The following is a 15,567-nucleotide window of genomic DNA, read 5'->3' as shown; positions in this document are numbered from 1 at the left end:
AATATGTAAAAATTAAGCACAACTATAGTTAATTACACCATAGAATCCACAGTGTAATAGTAAACTAATGTAAAAACATTGAATAACACTAGCACAAAACACCCAGGCTCCCTGATCAGCTACACGAGCTGGCTCTCTCTGTAGCACACACACCACCAAAGCCACTCCCTACCTCAGCTACAGGAGCAGGCTGGCTCACGCTCTCTCTCTGTGTAGCGCGAGCGCACAAACACACACACACACACACACACCTATCCGTCCCCCCAATCCCTTCCCTGTCAGCTGCCCGTGCTCTCTAATCTCTCTGTAGCACGTGCTCGCGCAGCATTGTTTTATTTTTTTTTTTTTTAAATGACTTTTAAGCACAGCAGAAAAAATATCCGAAGCGCTTGCAAAAACCAACTCACAAGCAAACAAAAAAGTAAGATTGCAGGAGATCACGCTATTAAACCTAAAGCCTGATTGCTGTAAACAATGTTTTTAAAATGAGTTTTAAGCACAGCAGAAAAAAAAACATTGCACAAATCCGAACTTCATTTAAAAACCAACTCACAAGCAACCAAAAAAGTAACATTGCAACAAATCACAAGATGAAGTCCTCCATGTAAACAATTTTTACTGAGTTTTAAAGCACAAGGAAAAAAACGAACATTTGGAAAAGAGAAATGTAACATCGCACCTAATTGCGCTATGAAAAACTCCATCTGTAAACCTTTCATGAGTTTTAAGCACAAGGAAAAAAGCGAACATTTAAAAAAAGAGAAAAATAACATTGCAATAAATCGCATTATGAACTAAAAAATTTACTTTTGAAAAATCCGTAATACAAAAACCACCTAGAAAACTAACCTTGCATGAAACGAGTTCTGGCATGAAGTGTTTTCCTTGAGGTGTTTTCTCTCGTGATTTCTTGGGTTTCTGGTGCTTTTAGCTGTTTAGCTGGTGGGAGTGAAAGCCTCATGCAGCCATTCCAAAAAGAAAGTTCTTGTGACCCTCCACATTACTGGCAGTCTGGCTTTGTTTACATTATGCTGCTTGAAAGCACGAGGGTTCTCCGATTGGTAAATGAGTAAACTGGTAAACAGTTTTTCCACCTTTTGTAATTTCTTTCTTTACTTCGATTTCAATTTTCTTCAAAACTTTCTTCTGACCACTCTCCACTTGCTTAGAAGCCATAGTTAACTGCAAAAACACACGAAATACTGTAGAGCACAAAGAGAGTGCACTTCTTATTGAAAACAATGAACAAGGAGCGGCTTTGCTTAAATGAAAAAGCATGGCAGCTCTCTTTCTCTCTCAGGCTGCCGGTGGGGGGAGGGGGATGGTTTCGCTTGCACTACAGCCTACAGATAGGCAGGCAAACACGTGCAGCAATCTCCTCCTCCCCCTTCCCAGCAGGCACGTGCTCGCTCGCTCTTGCTCTCTCTCTCTTTCAGCTCAGCTCAGACAGGCAAGGGAAACTGGCTTGTTCGCTTACCGAGTGTGTGGTTGTGAACCGAGGCAAAAGTTTGGCGATCTTTTTGGTCATAAACCGAGTTGTACGTGAACCGGGACGTTCGTGAACCGAGGTTCCACTGTATATATATATATATATATATATATATACACACACACACACGCACACATACACATACATACAGTATATATATATATATATATACACATATACATATATATATATATATATATATACATATATATATATATATATATATATATATATATATATATATATATATATATATATACATATATATATATATATATATATATATATACATATATATATATATATATATATATATATATATATATATATATATATATATATATATATATATACATATACATATATATATATATGTGTGTGTATATGTATCAGTGGTGGGCCGTCAGGGCCTGCAAGGTCTTTTCTGCTGGCCTAAAAAAATATCTGAATCACAAACTGATGTTAATTATATTTTGTCCATGAATACTTATTAAATAATTCCAAGTAGTCTGTCCGCTTCCTTTCATAGCTTTTCCGATGGTTGTGCTGCTTCCAGACATGTATTTTCGTATTAAAGCATTTAACCAATCACATTTCATCCATCATTTGTTGCCAGGCAGAGTCAAAGTCAAAAAGGCCTTCACAATCTGTTCTGCAGGTCCTATAACAAAATAAATGTGGATTAAACTGTTGCTTCAACCAATCAGATTTTGAGGTGATGTCAGTAGGGCCCTCTAGCAGGCGTACGGCAATGTCACCATATTCAGACCCATTGATTGGATAGAAGCTGATATGAGGAACTCTATGAGACCACTGAACGCACCACAGGCGCTCTGAGCGCACAAAGAGGTCAAGTGCAAGCTCCTCGCACGCACTACCTCCAACTCCATGGCAGGATTCTGGACAATATTATTTGCCAGATACAGACCAGATTTCAAGACCATGAAAAACTGATGTTTGTCACGCTCCTCGACCCCCAGAAGTTTTGGGAATACAAGAAAAATTTCCTGCATGCAGCCTTCTCCAGTTTAACGCAAGAGCCACACAGCAGTTTTTGATCTGTCTCGGATAAAAACAGAACTGACTGTAATGTATGCCATGGGTAATTTTGCAGGAAAATCTCCCACTGATCTCCTTGACTTCCTTCATCAGAAAAATCTGAATGAGAGCATGGGGCGGCTGTACACATTGGTATGTTTGGCGGTGACCATTCCCATGTCCACTGCTTCTGTTGAGCAGACATTTTCAGCCCTAAAGCGAATTAAAACTTATGCCAGAAATACGACAGGGCAGGCTCGACTTTCAGCATTTGCTTCAATGGCGATAGAAAGGGACTTTTTGATGGAACTGAAGCGCACGGATAATCTGTACAACAGAGTAATTGAACTGTTTTTGAGGAAAGCGAGGAGAATGGATTTTGTTTACAAATAATCTGAATTTTTGGTGAGTAAAATGTTTTGACTTTCCTAAATAATATTGCAAGTTTATGAGTTATTATTGATGTTTTTTATGTGTGACACCGCTGTAGCTACAGTAGAAAGGAACTTGTTCACCCCTGGTTTGTATATTCAATAAAGGCATTTATTGTGGCTACAGGAGTTATCTATCTGCGATGCAATGGCTCTTTATACTGTATTTCTGCATATTAAAATGGTTTTTATAACCGTAAATTAGTTTTTGAGGGGCAGGTTGATTCAGACAGAGCACTACTGAAGGCCTAGGTGTGAAATGCACGGTCCGCCAGTTATATGTATGTGTGTATATATGTAGATGTATGTATATATGTGGATGTGTGTGTGTGTCTGTGTGTATATATATATATATATATATATATATATATATATATATATATATATATATGTGTGTGTGTGTGTATATATGCATGTGTATGTACAAAGTATATGTATGTGTGTACATATGTAGATATGTATATATATGTGGATGTATGTGTGTATATTGTATATGTATATGTGTATATGTATATATATATATGTTTATGTGTGTGTGTGTATGTGTATATATATATATATATATATATATATATATATATATATATATATATATATATATATATATATATATATATATATATATATATATATATATACACTGTGTGCACAATTATTAGGCAAGTGAGTATTTTGACCATATCATCATTTTTAATGCGTATATTCCAACTCCAAGCTGTATTAACTTGAATGCTTATTGGATTTAAGCACGCCAGGTGATGTGTATTTGTGTAATGAGGAGGGTGTGGCCTAAGGAGATCAACACCCTATATCAAGGTGTGCAGAATTATTAGACAGCTAGTTTTCCTCAGGCAAAATGGGCCAAAAAAGAGATTTAACTGACTCTGAAAAGTCAAAAATTGCAAAAAGTCTTTCAGAGGGATGCAGCACTTGGAATTGCTAAGATATTGGTGTGTGATCACAGAACCATCAAACATTTTGTTGCAAATAGTCAACAGGGTCGCAAGAAACGTGTTGAGAACAAAAGACGCAAATTAGCTGCCAAAGATTTGAGAAGAATCAAACGTGAAGCTACCAGGAACCCATTATCCTCCAGTACTTTCATATTCCAGAGCTGCAACCTACCTGGAGTGCCCAGAAGTACAAGGTGTTCAGTGCTCAAAGACATGGCCAAGGTAAGGAGGGCTGAAACTCAACCACCACTGAACAAGAAACATAAGTTGAAACATCAAAACTGGGCCAAGAAATATCTGAAGACAGATTTTTTTCTAAGGTTTTATGGACCGATGAGATGAGAGTGACTCTTGATGGACCAGATGGATGGACCTGTGGATCAGTAATGGGCACAGAGCTCCACTCCAACGTGGAGGTGGGGTACTGGTATGAGCTGGTATTTTTAAAGAAGAGCTAGTTGGACCTTTTTGCATTGAAGATGAACTCAAAATCAACTCCCAAACCTACTGCCAGTTTTTCAAAGACACTTTCTTCAAACAGTGATACAGGAAAAAGACCATGATTTTTATGCAGGCCAATGCTCCATCACTTGCATCGAAGTTCTCACTGCGTGGCCAGCCAGTAAAGGCCTTAAAGATGAAGGAATAATGACATGGCCCCCTTCCTCATCTGACCTAAACCCTATCGAGAACTTGTGGGCACTTCTTAAACGCTAGATTTACGGGGGAGAAAAACAATACACCTCTCTGAAGAGTGTCTGGGAGGCTGTAGTCACTGCTCCACAAAAGCTGATCGTCAACAGATCAAGAAACTGACAGACTCCATGAATGGAAAGGCTTATGACTGTTATTGGAAAGAAGGGTGGCTATATTGGTCATTGATTGATTGATTTATTTTTTTTGAAATGTCAGAGATGTTTATTTGTAAATTTTGAGGTGTTTGTTTATTATTCTCACTATAACAGATGAAAATAAACAAGTGAGATGGGAAAATTTTCATTTTTCCTTTAGTTGCATAATAAATCTGCACACTAATAGTTGCCTAATAATTGTGCACATATGTATTCCCTGATGATGTTCACACTCACATTTCCGTTGTGAAACATTCAGGTTTCAGGTTTATTAACATTTTGGATTGACTGATAGCACTGTGTTTGTTCCATATTAAAATTAATCCTCAAAAATACAACTTGCCTAATAATTCTGCACTCCCTGTATATATATATATATATATATATATATATATATATATACTAGTAAAATACCAGGCCAGCGGAGAAGTAGTGTGTTAAAGAAGCAATGAAAAGAAAAGGAAACATTTTGAAAATAACGTAACATGATTGTCAATGTAATTGTTTTGTCACTGTTGTGAGTGATGAGTGTTGCTGTCATATATATATATATATATATATATATATATATATATATATATATATATATATATATATATATATATATATATATATATATATATATATACACACAAATACATATATATATATATATACATACACACACATATATAAACATATATATACATAGACATACATATCTACATATATACACACACAGCTGTTTCGTACAAGTGCAATACGCTGCTTGTTAAAACGGATAACTCCCGCTCTTACGTGCAAGTCTGCATGGATATTATGAACTATCGTATTTGTTCAAGTTCTATTTAAATTTTAAATAGAAGGAATTTTTATTTAGTCGACAGAAATATCTTTGGTAGGAATGGTAAAAACAGACAGGAATATTATTATTCCTGAATAAATCAACTCAAACCTTAACCAATTTATAATATTTTGCTCTCCATAAAAATATATCCTAATATATACAAGTTAGAAATAAAGTAAATGTTAAAAGAACAAACATTCAAATTTCTTTACTCTTATGTAATTTTATATAAAAAATAAACTTAGATTTTAAATATCCCAAAAGATTTTGCTCTCCATAAAAATATATCCTGTCAAAATTATACAAATTCAAATATAAACATGCTGCATAACAAAACCTGGAAATATAAATAAAATGTGTTCCTTTCAGCAATAACAAATCAAATCATTCAGTTGTCTTTGCTCATATGTCATTTTAGAGCTGGACGCCTGGCATCTTTTTGGCAACAAGTTCGTTTATGTTTGGTGTGAGGTTCTGTGTTGTGGAGATTCTCAGGATGGATTGCAGGTGCTCATCAGTGAGGCGACTCCTGTGTGCTGTTTTGTTAGTCTTTATCACTGAAAAGAGCTTCTCACAGAGATATGTGCTACCAAACATGCACAAGGTTCGAGCCGCATGTAGACAGACTTTTTTTGTTCTTCAAAGTCACCAAAGCGCCGTGCAAACTCAGTGCGCTCAGTTTATCAGCAAAGTGAGTATTTGGGAACACCGTAGTGACGACTTGGTTCAACATCACTTGGCAACAGGGAAAGTGGGGCAAGTTGCACTGGTGCATTTGCGTCTCCCATAAAAGCAGCTTCACTTGAAATCACTTTGTGATTGTGCACGGGTAAAACGTCCGCTGAAGTGTCAGATTCTTATTTAATTCTTCTGCTTTCTGTATCTTCTGCATTGCATTCAGGTCTTTCAGGTTACCCTGATGTTTTGTCTCATAGTGCCGTCTTAGATTAAATTCTGTAATTACAGCCACATTAGCTCCACAAATGAGACACACGGGTTCAGTAAACATATACTCAGCCTCCCATCGGTTTTAAAGGCTCTATTTTCAGAATCAACTTTTCTCTTCAGCATCGTGTGAGCTAGCTTCGCAATAACTTGCAGCATCATAAGCTAGACTTGATTAACGCGGTAAGTGTTCGGCAAGGCAGCTGAAGCGCTGCATTATGGGATCTGTAGTTTATTGTGTTACCAGCGCTTCATATACCCGGGCCATTAATAACAATAATACAGTATATAAAATGATCTTGCGGGCCAGATATAATTACACGCCGGGCCGGATGTGGCCCGCGGCCCTTGAGTTTGACACATATGGACTAAATAGAACTAGAAAAGATATATATTTTCAAATGTGATCGCGCAATTCAGGTAGAGTTGACGCGCACTACAGCCTGCATGCCTCAATAAGTCATCCTCCCCTCGCTCTTACTTTTTTACCGTTCATCTAATGAATACACTGAGTATGGCTTTACCAAAACAATCATTGATGGCGAATATCCTCCCCTCGCTCTTACTTTTTTACCGTTCATCTAATGAATACACTGAGTATGGCTTTACCAAAACAATCATTGATGGCGAATAAAGTATCCATTATTCAAGTATGTAGATCGGGATATATATATATACATATATATATACCCGCGTATCGCAGCGTAGAAGTAGTGTGTTAAAAAAGCTATGAAAAAGAAAAGGGAACTTTTTAAAAATAACGTAACATGACTGTCAATATACAGTATTTGTTTTGTGAGTGTTACTGAGTGTTGCTGTCATCAAGGGTTTGATTATCATTATTTCTTTCAATCAGGTTCGTATTTGTAGGATGTGTTGTGTTCAAGTTACATTCCGTGTTTGTCAATCGTTGTAAAGATGACAGGTTTCATTCATCGATTCATTTCTTACTGCATCAATAAACAACTCGTCTTCTTCTTTATCTGAGACCCGACACACTGCATGCACGGGTTTTTTTTTTTTACACTGTCTTCCTTTAGCGGGACATTGACTTTTTCCACCGTGTGCTTTGTTTCCACAGTAGCTGGATTTATGAATATGCTTGTATGTATCAGACGCTTCATATTTTTTGCTGCCTTTTCAATTGTGTAATTCGGTTTTGTTCAGCTCTTTGGAACTGTTGCTTTTGGCTGTGCACTGCGCCAGTTCACGTGAGCCGCTCGGTGTACATGCATCGAAGGTTCCCAGCTGTGCTGGTGCCATCTCTTGCTATGTGCATGGCTGTATTTAATGTTACCTTAGTCCTGGCACTTAAAACTTTCTCTCGCAGTTTCGCTGAGTTTGTGCCAAACACCACCCTGACCATCTCATCTTCCTCTGCATAAGCACAGTCCTTCACCCGTGAATATTTAGTGGGAGTTTGCTATTGGATTGCCGCTGACGGACGGCCTTATATGGGCAGGCACTAAATTACAAATGCCAGCGGCAGCCTGTCTATGAACTTAATTTAAAGTGTAGGTTTACATCGTGCTTTGTTTCCGAAGTAGCAGAACTCATGAATATGGTTGTATATGTCACACGCTCGCTTCTTATTGTTTCGCTGTCTTCTCAATTATATAATGCATGTTTTCTTCAGCGCTTTTTGGAGGTCTTCCTGGTTTTCTATGTACTGCGTGATTACGTGGGAGGCGTGATGATGTCACACGAAACTCCGCCCACGGCTTTTCAAGCTCATCTCCATTACAGTAAATGGAGAAAAACTGCTTCCAGTTATGACCATTACGCGTAGAATTTCGAAATGAAACCTGCCCAACTTTTGTAAGGAAGCTGTAAGGAATGAACCTGCCAAATAGTAGAAGCAAGAACTACAGTTTTGTAATCATAGTAAAGAGTTTTATTACCACAAACTACAGTCAATACTTTTCACCATATATTACTGGGCACACAATGCAAATCCTTTGAATTTGCAATAAAAAAAAATCTAGACACTGCTTGGAAGATCTGAGCCCATTGTAAGACTTTACTGCCATTAAACTCAAGAGGAGACACTTGTGAGACTACCAAGGTATTTTTTCTCTGAGTAAATTTAATTCATAGCATTCTAAAAGCCAAATGTGACCTGCTCCTTTACATGTCAGCAGTAACCCTTGTAAATTAAATTTCATCACAATTTTTGTCTCAAATTGTTTGCACTATTTCACAATTTAATTGTAGGTTTTATTTACCTTAGGAAATATGGAAAGCAACAATGTTTAAAACTCTAACTTCCAATAATGCAGCTATATTATCTGAAAAAAATGAATAGTAAAAAAACTGCTGATAGATAGATAGATAGATAGATAGATAGATAGATAGATAGATAGATAGATAGATAGATAGATAGATAGATAGATAGATAGATAGATAGATAGATAGATAGATAGATAGATAGATAGATAGATAGATAGATACTTTATTAATCCCGGAGGAAATTCACATGCTCCAGCAACAGCATACTGATAAAGAACAATATTAAATTAAGGAGTGATAAAAATGAAGGTATAACAGACAGACATATTGTACTGTATAATTGTACAACATTGTATAATGTTAACGTTTACCCCTCCCGGGTAGAATTGAAGAGTCGCATAGTGTGGGGGAGGAACGATCGCCTCAGTCTGTCAGTGGAGCAGGACAGTGACAGCAGTCTGTCGCTAAAACTGCTCCTCTGTCTGGAGATGATACCGTTTAGTGGATGCAGTGTATTCTCCATGATTGACAAGAGCCTGCTCAGTGCCCGTCACTCTGCCATGGGTGTCAAACTGTCCAGCTCCGTGCCTACAATAGAGCCTGCCTTCCTCACCAGTTTGTCCACGCGTGAGGCATCCCTCTTCTTTATGCTTTAATCATGAAAGAGCGAGAAAAAATACCATACACATGCAAGATTTTTATACTACTGAGGTTTATTTGTTTTTTGTAGATGTAATGTCTTTGTATGGGTAAAAAGGTAAAGGTTATTTCCATGCTGAAAAAATGAAATAAATGTTCAAGACAAAGCATTTTTTTTCATTAGGTGCATATGGTCTACACAAATCCTGGTAAATTTTATAATGAGTTCAAATGTCATAAAGAAAGAACTTTCCCATTAAATGTATAGCACTAATAGGCTTTAACAAATAATCTACAAAACTGCTGCTGTAAATTTTGTGCTAAAAGCAACAAAGTTCTGCTTCTGCTTGTTTCCACAGAGGTGTGATTTTTGTATCTGAAATATAGGTAGTAGAGATTCTATTTCTTGGAAACTAATTGATAATTTTTTCTTATTTTTTAAGGATTTTCAAAGTACTGCATGAATAATGTGAACATCTCTTTAACTGAGTTTTCATCCTTGAATTATCTACCTCTTCTGCTCTGGAGACTAAAACCTGTCTTTCTCGTGTGTTTGTTTCCACAGCACAGAGTCCAACAGCAGCAGACCCCTTACAGCAGGCCTACGCAGGAGTCCAACAATATGCAGGTCGTCAAAAATTTAAATGTGCCTTGTTTGAGTTATGACCATATTTTAATGAAAGATTGACAATTCCAATGTGTTGAAAAATGATTGAGGAAACATATGAACACTGATACCAACATGTGAACAGCATTTGATATCTACTCATTTAAGAACTAGCTTATCATTACACTTTCCAGACAAAAATGGCCACTGCTATTGCTTTATCCTTTATACCTTCTGTTTGAATAAAATAATTGCATTAATATTCTAGAAACTAATACTGAAAAAGCAAAGTAATTTGAGCAATGTTCTGTCAAGTTGGCTTTTTATGTTTTCATTCATAACATAATTCAAGTCTGCTTACATAGCACCCTTTTTACTCCCGGTTTCAGTAAAAATAGCATTAGAACAATAAAAATAAGTAGCACAAAGAATTCAGCTTTTGTTTTCACTTTACCCTTGGGGTACATTTTCATTTCCTGATAAAATATTTTTTTAATAAAAAATGGATGAATTCTTCCAAAAAGCCTAATCATGTAGGAAATAAAATGCAATTTTCATGTTTTATTTTTTGTTTATTCTCCTTCAAAGTTCACTTTGCCCTAGCCATGAACACGACTGCTAATGAACCCGTTATTAGTAACTCAACTTAAATTTTCATAGAGAACAGCTATCAGTGAACAGATGTTGAAAGCAGAACCTTTAGGATCTTTAAATCTCGGGTTGATGATATTTTGAAAATCTTGGGTGGTGAGGAACAGACAAGCTATTTTTGGCACTTAGTGGCCTTCTCTTATCAACACTATTTTTTTGATTTTGAAATTGTCAGACCTAGTAAAGTTTCAAAAGATTATTTCAGCCAAATTATGTTTCAGCCTAAGTTCATCATTATACTATATTTACACGTATAAAAGATTATTTGTAGTGTAAGTGTATACTGCTAGTTAGAGTGTTGACTTTAATATGATGCATTATTTCATACAAACGACAATTACCTTATAAAGTATAAAATTAATCAAGCAATATGCTAAATATATGTAATAGAAAATACTTTCAAAAATTAAACAGAGCAATATATTAAATGGGTGCAAGCATCACTTTTAAACATTATTAAAAAATGGGTTAGTTTTATTTGATATGAATACTCTTTTTTTTTTTTGGTGTACTTCTGTTCATAATTCAAGAACTCTGCTTTACGTTTAGAGTTAAACCTAAAACAGATAACAAAAATCCCAATGTTGAACTCATACAAAGCAGGATGTAATAGGTTTACTTTATATAAATGAAATACTGAAGCAGCTAAATATTCATTTTTATATTAAACTATTTGGGCAGCATGGTGGCACTGTGGTACCACTGCTGTCTATTTAGCACGGAGACCAGGATTCTCATCTTGGGTCCTCCCTGTGTGAGTTTGCATGTTCTCCCCATGTCTGTGTAGGTTTCCTCAGGGTGCTCCAGTGTCTTCCCACAGTACAAAAGACATGCAGGTTATGTGGACTGGTGACTCTAAATTGGCCATAGCATGTGTTTGTATTCACCCTGAAATGGACTGCCAGTTATCCAGGGAATGTTCCTGCTTTGTACCCTATGATTGATAGGATAGGCTTCAGCCATCTGCAACCCTGCTCAGGATTAATTGGACTTACAAAATTGTATGGTATTATAATATTTTACAACAGCAAGCTATTACCAACAGGTAAAGGTAAAAAAAAAAAAAAAATCCACTTCTAATCCATCTGTCATTGAACATTAGAGCGTCCAACTCTTTTATGGGAGCACCAACAATGAATTAAAGTGTTGGCAAACATGGGTCACTTTGGAAAAATATAACAAAATTATAATGCATATGTCTCATTAGAGAAGATGTATCCTCTCAAGGATTACACTCCATTGTAGGGATAACCATTGAAAATGGCAGTCATCTTAACTTGTACTAAAGTATATCTAGAAGAAAAAGACAATGGACAGATTAATGTAGGGCACAATCAGAAAGACTGCAGGAGTTATTACAAAACAGTATAGGCAGGTTTACCAATAATCAAGAAAATAATACACAGTTCTGAAATAATATGTCCTCAGCCCTAACCCTAACCCTTGGGGAGTTTATAACAAAGCTGTGCCTTATGCACTTGTTTTATTTATACTGAGAATTAAATCATCACTAATCTTGTTATCACAGGACTGTATATAGGCCTTAATAGGTTCTGTACTGTAACAACTTTCCACAACATGAAGACAAAAAGAGCAGTTGTGTTTAGGCTCAGATGCAATAAGGTACAAATTGAGTACATTTTGGGTCTGAAAAAAATTAAAGAACTCATGTTTTGACAGCATTCAGTGGGTACATGGAATATTTTTAAATACAAATACGATCACAAGTGAAGTGTATTTTTGTTTGGATTCCAGTCTTTGAGTTCCTTGCTCTTGTGTCTGCTTTTAACATTTCTGCTCCTTCACTTCCCTGCCTCTGTTCTGTGTATTTTACTGAATGTCTCCTTTCACAAATGTTCAAAGCGTTATCTCAAAAGTTTTGCTTTGTGATTTTAGCTGCTGGTTGAAGTGCTTTGTGATTATACTTGCTATGAAAGCTGTTTTATAAAATAATGATTGATTGACAGTTTGTGATTTATAGCACTCCCAGCAGTGACAGTAGCTGACTTCATGCATTTTACTCCCTTCATCTTAGCACGAGTGTGACAGAGTAATAGCAGGGCTTTGCTAAAACAACAAAACCTATTGCATGATGAAGGACAACAGGATGTGACATTTAAAAATAGGGGCTGTCCCAGCAGTATAAAGACAGTTTGTAGCCTTAGCTTTCTGCTTCAGTCATCTGTTAACTTTTCTCTGTAGTATGACACATGGCAGTAAGGCTTGCAGGCTTCATTTAAAATGCTAGACAGCTGGAACTGCACATGCAGCTCTGTAAGCTCTATGAGTCAGATGCTCACTATGCAATGGACTTCAATGGACTTAAACTTGACCGACTCATTATAAACCTGACAAATCTGCTTCTACCTTACCTGTCAAACTTTTATTTTATTTACTGCAAAAAAAGACCCTGCTATATATACCAGTGCAGTATAGTTCTGATTTCCTAAGTTTATCATTTAACTCACAACCACCTCTATGGATCTTTAAGGATTGTTAACTCCACCAAGTAATATGAATAACATGATTCTGTCCAGTAACATAAACAGTAGTGTGTGCTTGCTGCATTATAGTTTAACAGTTCTTATCTGTTTCTTTCTGAGGCACAAGTCATGTGGTTCTTGTACTGAAACTATAAGGGATTATTGCACAAACATCACAAATTCTCTTTCATCTCATTCTGAAAGAACCCCTGTCCCTAATCTCAAACAGTATTCTGCCATGCTCTAATTGGAGTGAAATCGCATCAAAGAAAAGAAATTGCCATGAGGCAGTCTTAGCTAGCCCACACAAACAATGCTAAAGAGAAAATAACATCCAGCAGTTCCTTTACTTAGTGTGCTGGTCACGTACACCAGTTTAATATCTGCTCATATTTTCATCTATTTACACAACCTGCTGGTGTCTATGAATTGTTAAAATGTATATTGTGTGTTTGGAAAATTGAATGGCCATCTATTGTTACCTTGTTTTTAATCAATATGTGCTGTTCAATGAGCTTTTCATGTTTTAAATTAAATAAGGATGATCCAATTAGAGAATTTGCAGCAAAATGTGGTGCTGCTAACTCACTGACACTACCCGTTCTGTCAAAGTCTGGAAAGGTTACCTTCACAGACATCTTTTCCTTCCCTAGTCCAAGGATTTTGATTGCAGTTCAATTGGTAACTTTAAATTAGACTGATACTAGCTTAGTGTCTGCAGTGGGCTGGCGCTCTGCCCAGAGATTATTTCCTGCCTTGTGCCCTGTGTTGGTTGGGATTGGCTCCAGCAGACCCCCTGTGACCCTGTAGTTAGGATATAGCGGGTTGGATAATGGATGGATAGTTTAATGTGCATGTGCATTTAGTGTCTTGGCCATCTTGCTATCACTCTGTGTCTCTGAATATGAAAAAGAATGTGCAAAAAATAGATGGCTTTCCTCTCACATTTCCAAGATGTGCACACTTGATTGATCGGTAACTATGGGCTGTCCCAGATTGCGGGTATAGGTGTGTGTATATGCCTTTTGATGGACTGGCATCCATCCAGAGTTGATTCCTCCCTTGCGAGAGTCATTTTCAGTATTCAGTGTCTTCTGCTGAAGATTAAAGTCCCATCATGTCTAGTGATGTTTTTGGAATTCTGTCTTTCTTTTATTTTTTCTGTTACTGGGTTTCACAGTGTCAGAGCCTGCCATATCAGAGTAGGCATAAGCAAGAACATTCAAACTCCACACAGACATTGCTTGGCTACCAACTAAAGTCAGGTTTCTGGACTTTTGCAACATTTTTTACTGCACCAGCATGTGCTGTCATAAGAGAGTAAAAGAATAATAAACAATTCCAGTGAAACAAACTTCCGCACCCCAAATTTGGTTAAATGACAAGTATGAATAATTTAACCTTTCAGTATTTTAACAAGTTATACAGTAGAGAGGCAGTGAAATGCTTAAGGGTGCTAGAGGACTAAATCCTAAGGCCAAGTGCCAGCAAGAATTGTGTATCTGACTAGAAGAAAGACTTAGCGACACTGACATCTTCAGTTATTGGCATTAGGAAGCCTAGCAGAGAGGCTATGTAATTGTAGGTATCTCTGAAATTCTGAAATGACACTTTGAAAGAGCCTAAATAATCCCTGCTCTGCAGCTCAGAGTTTTTTTGTACCTAATACAAATTTTTCTGCTGCACATTAAATCTCATTGTAGAACAGGGACATCAATGTGAATTGTGATGCTCTTGTCACAGGAAGAAATGCATTTCTGCAGAAAAAGGGACTATGCATTTTAAAAGCCATGCCAGTGGGACTGACTCATTCTAGAAAAGGGTCTATTTTCTGGTTTCAATTCATGACTGTTCCTTGAAGTCTCAGAGTGATCTCCTTCCTTTCTTCACTTAACAACATTCTTCTTTGTTGCTTTTACATTTTTTTCCTCAATATTTATTTTTATGAAGCTATGCCTTTTCTTTCTTTCTTTCTTTCCTCACAAGTAGCTTAAATAGGTCTTGATGTTTAAACAAAAGAAATTAATTGAAGTTGTTAGAAAATAAGGGCAATCTAATTAATAACCACAACCATTGTTTTATATAACACTTTATTGTAATGCACACTATTACATGGTGCTGTGCATTTGCAGATGTACAGTATAATATAGTATTTTTCATATTTTAATGTAAGTGGAAGGAACTGATCTGCCAACCTTAAGGTTAAAGGTTAATTTCCTGAAACACTAGGCTGCACTTCCCTACAGCACTTTGAAAAGTCCAGTTACAGAACAGAGGCAAAGTGGAGATCTGCTTGACCTCCTTTTCAATGTTATTCACCCGATGGTATCAACCCAATGAAGGTGAGTGATGAGCAAGATGGGCAGTTCTCAAAGAAATTTTCAAATGAGCTTAAGCATGGAAAGGATTTTTGAGGTGTGGAAAA

The 15,567-nt window shown here is 36.6% G+C and overlaps 1 protein-coding gene across 19 annotated transcripts in view; it reads left to right on the top strand.

The window, feature by feature from the left end:
* The window catches only part of celf4 (CUGBP, Elav-like family member 4), a 1,212,964-nt gene that overhangs the window by 1,061,448 nt on the left and 135,949 nt on the right, over window positions 1-15,567 (top strand). For all 19 annotated transcript variants that reach the window (XM_039759134.1, XM_039759132.1, XM_039759130.1 and 16 more), the window contains one exon: window positions 9,967-10,029. In XM_039759134.1, coding sequence (XP_039615068.1) covers window positions 9,967-10,029 — 63 coding nt within the window. The remainder of the gene's footprint in view (window positions 1-9,966; window positions 10,030-15,567) is intronic.

This window comes from Polypterus senegalus, chromosome 7, assembly GCF_016835505.1.
Source record: "Polypterus senegalus isolate Bchr_013 chromosome 7, ASM1683550v1, whole genome shotgun sequence".
Classification (NCBI taxonomy): domain Eukaryota; kingdom Metazoa; phylum Chordata; class Cladistia; order Polypteriformes; family Polypteridae; genus Polypterus; species Polypterus senegalus.
The sequence above is the reverse complement of the archived record's forward strand: the minus strand, read 5'-3'. Positions and strand labels throughout refer to the sequence as shown.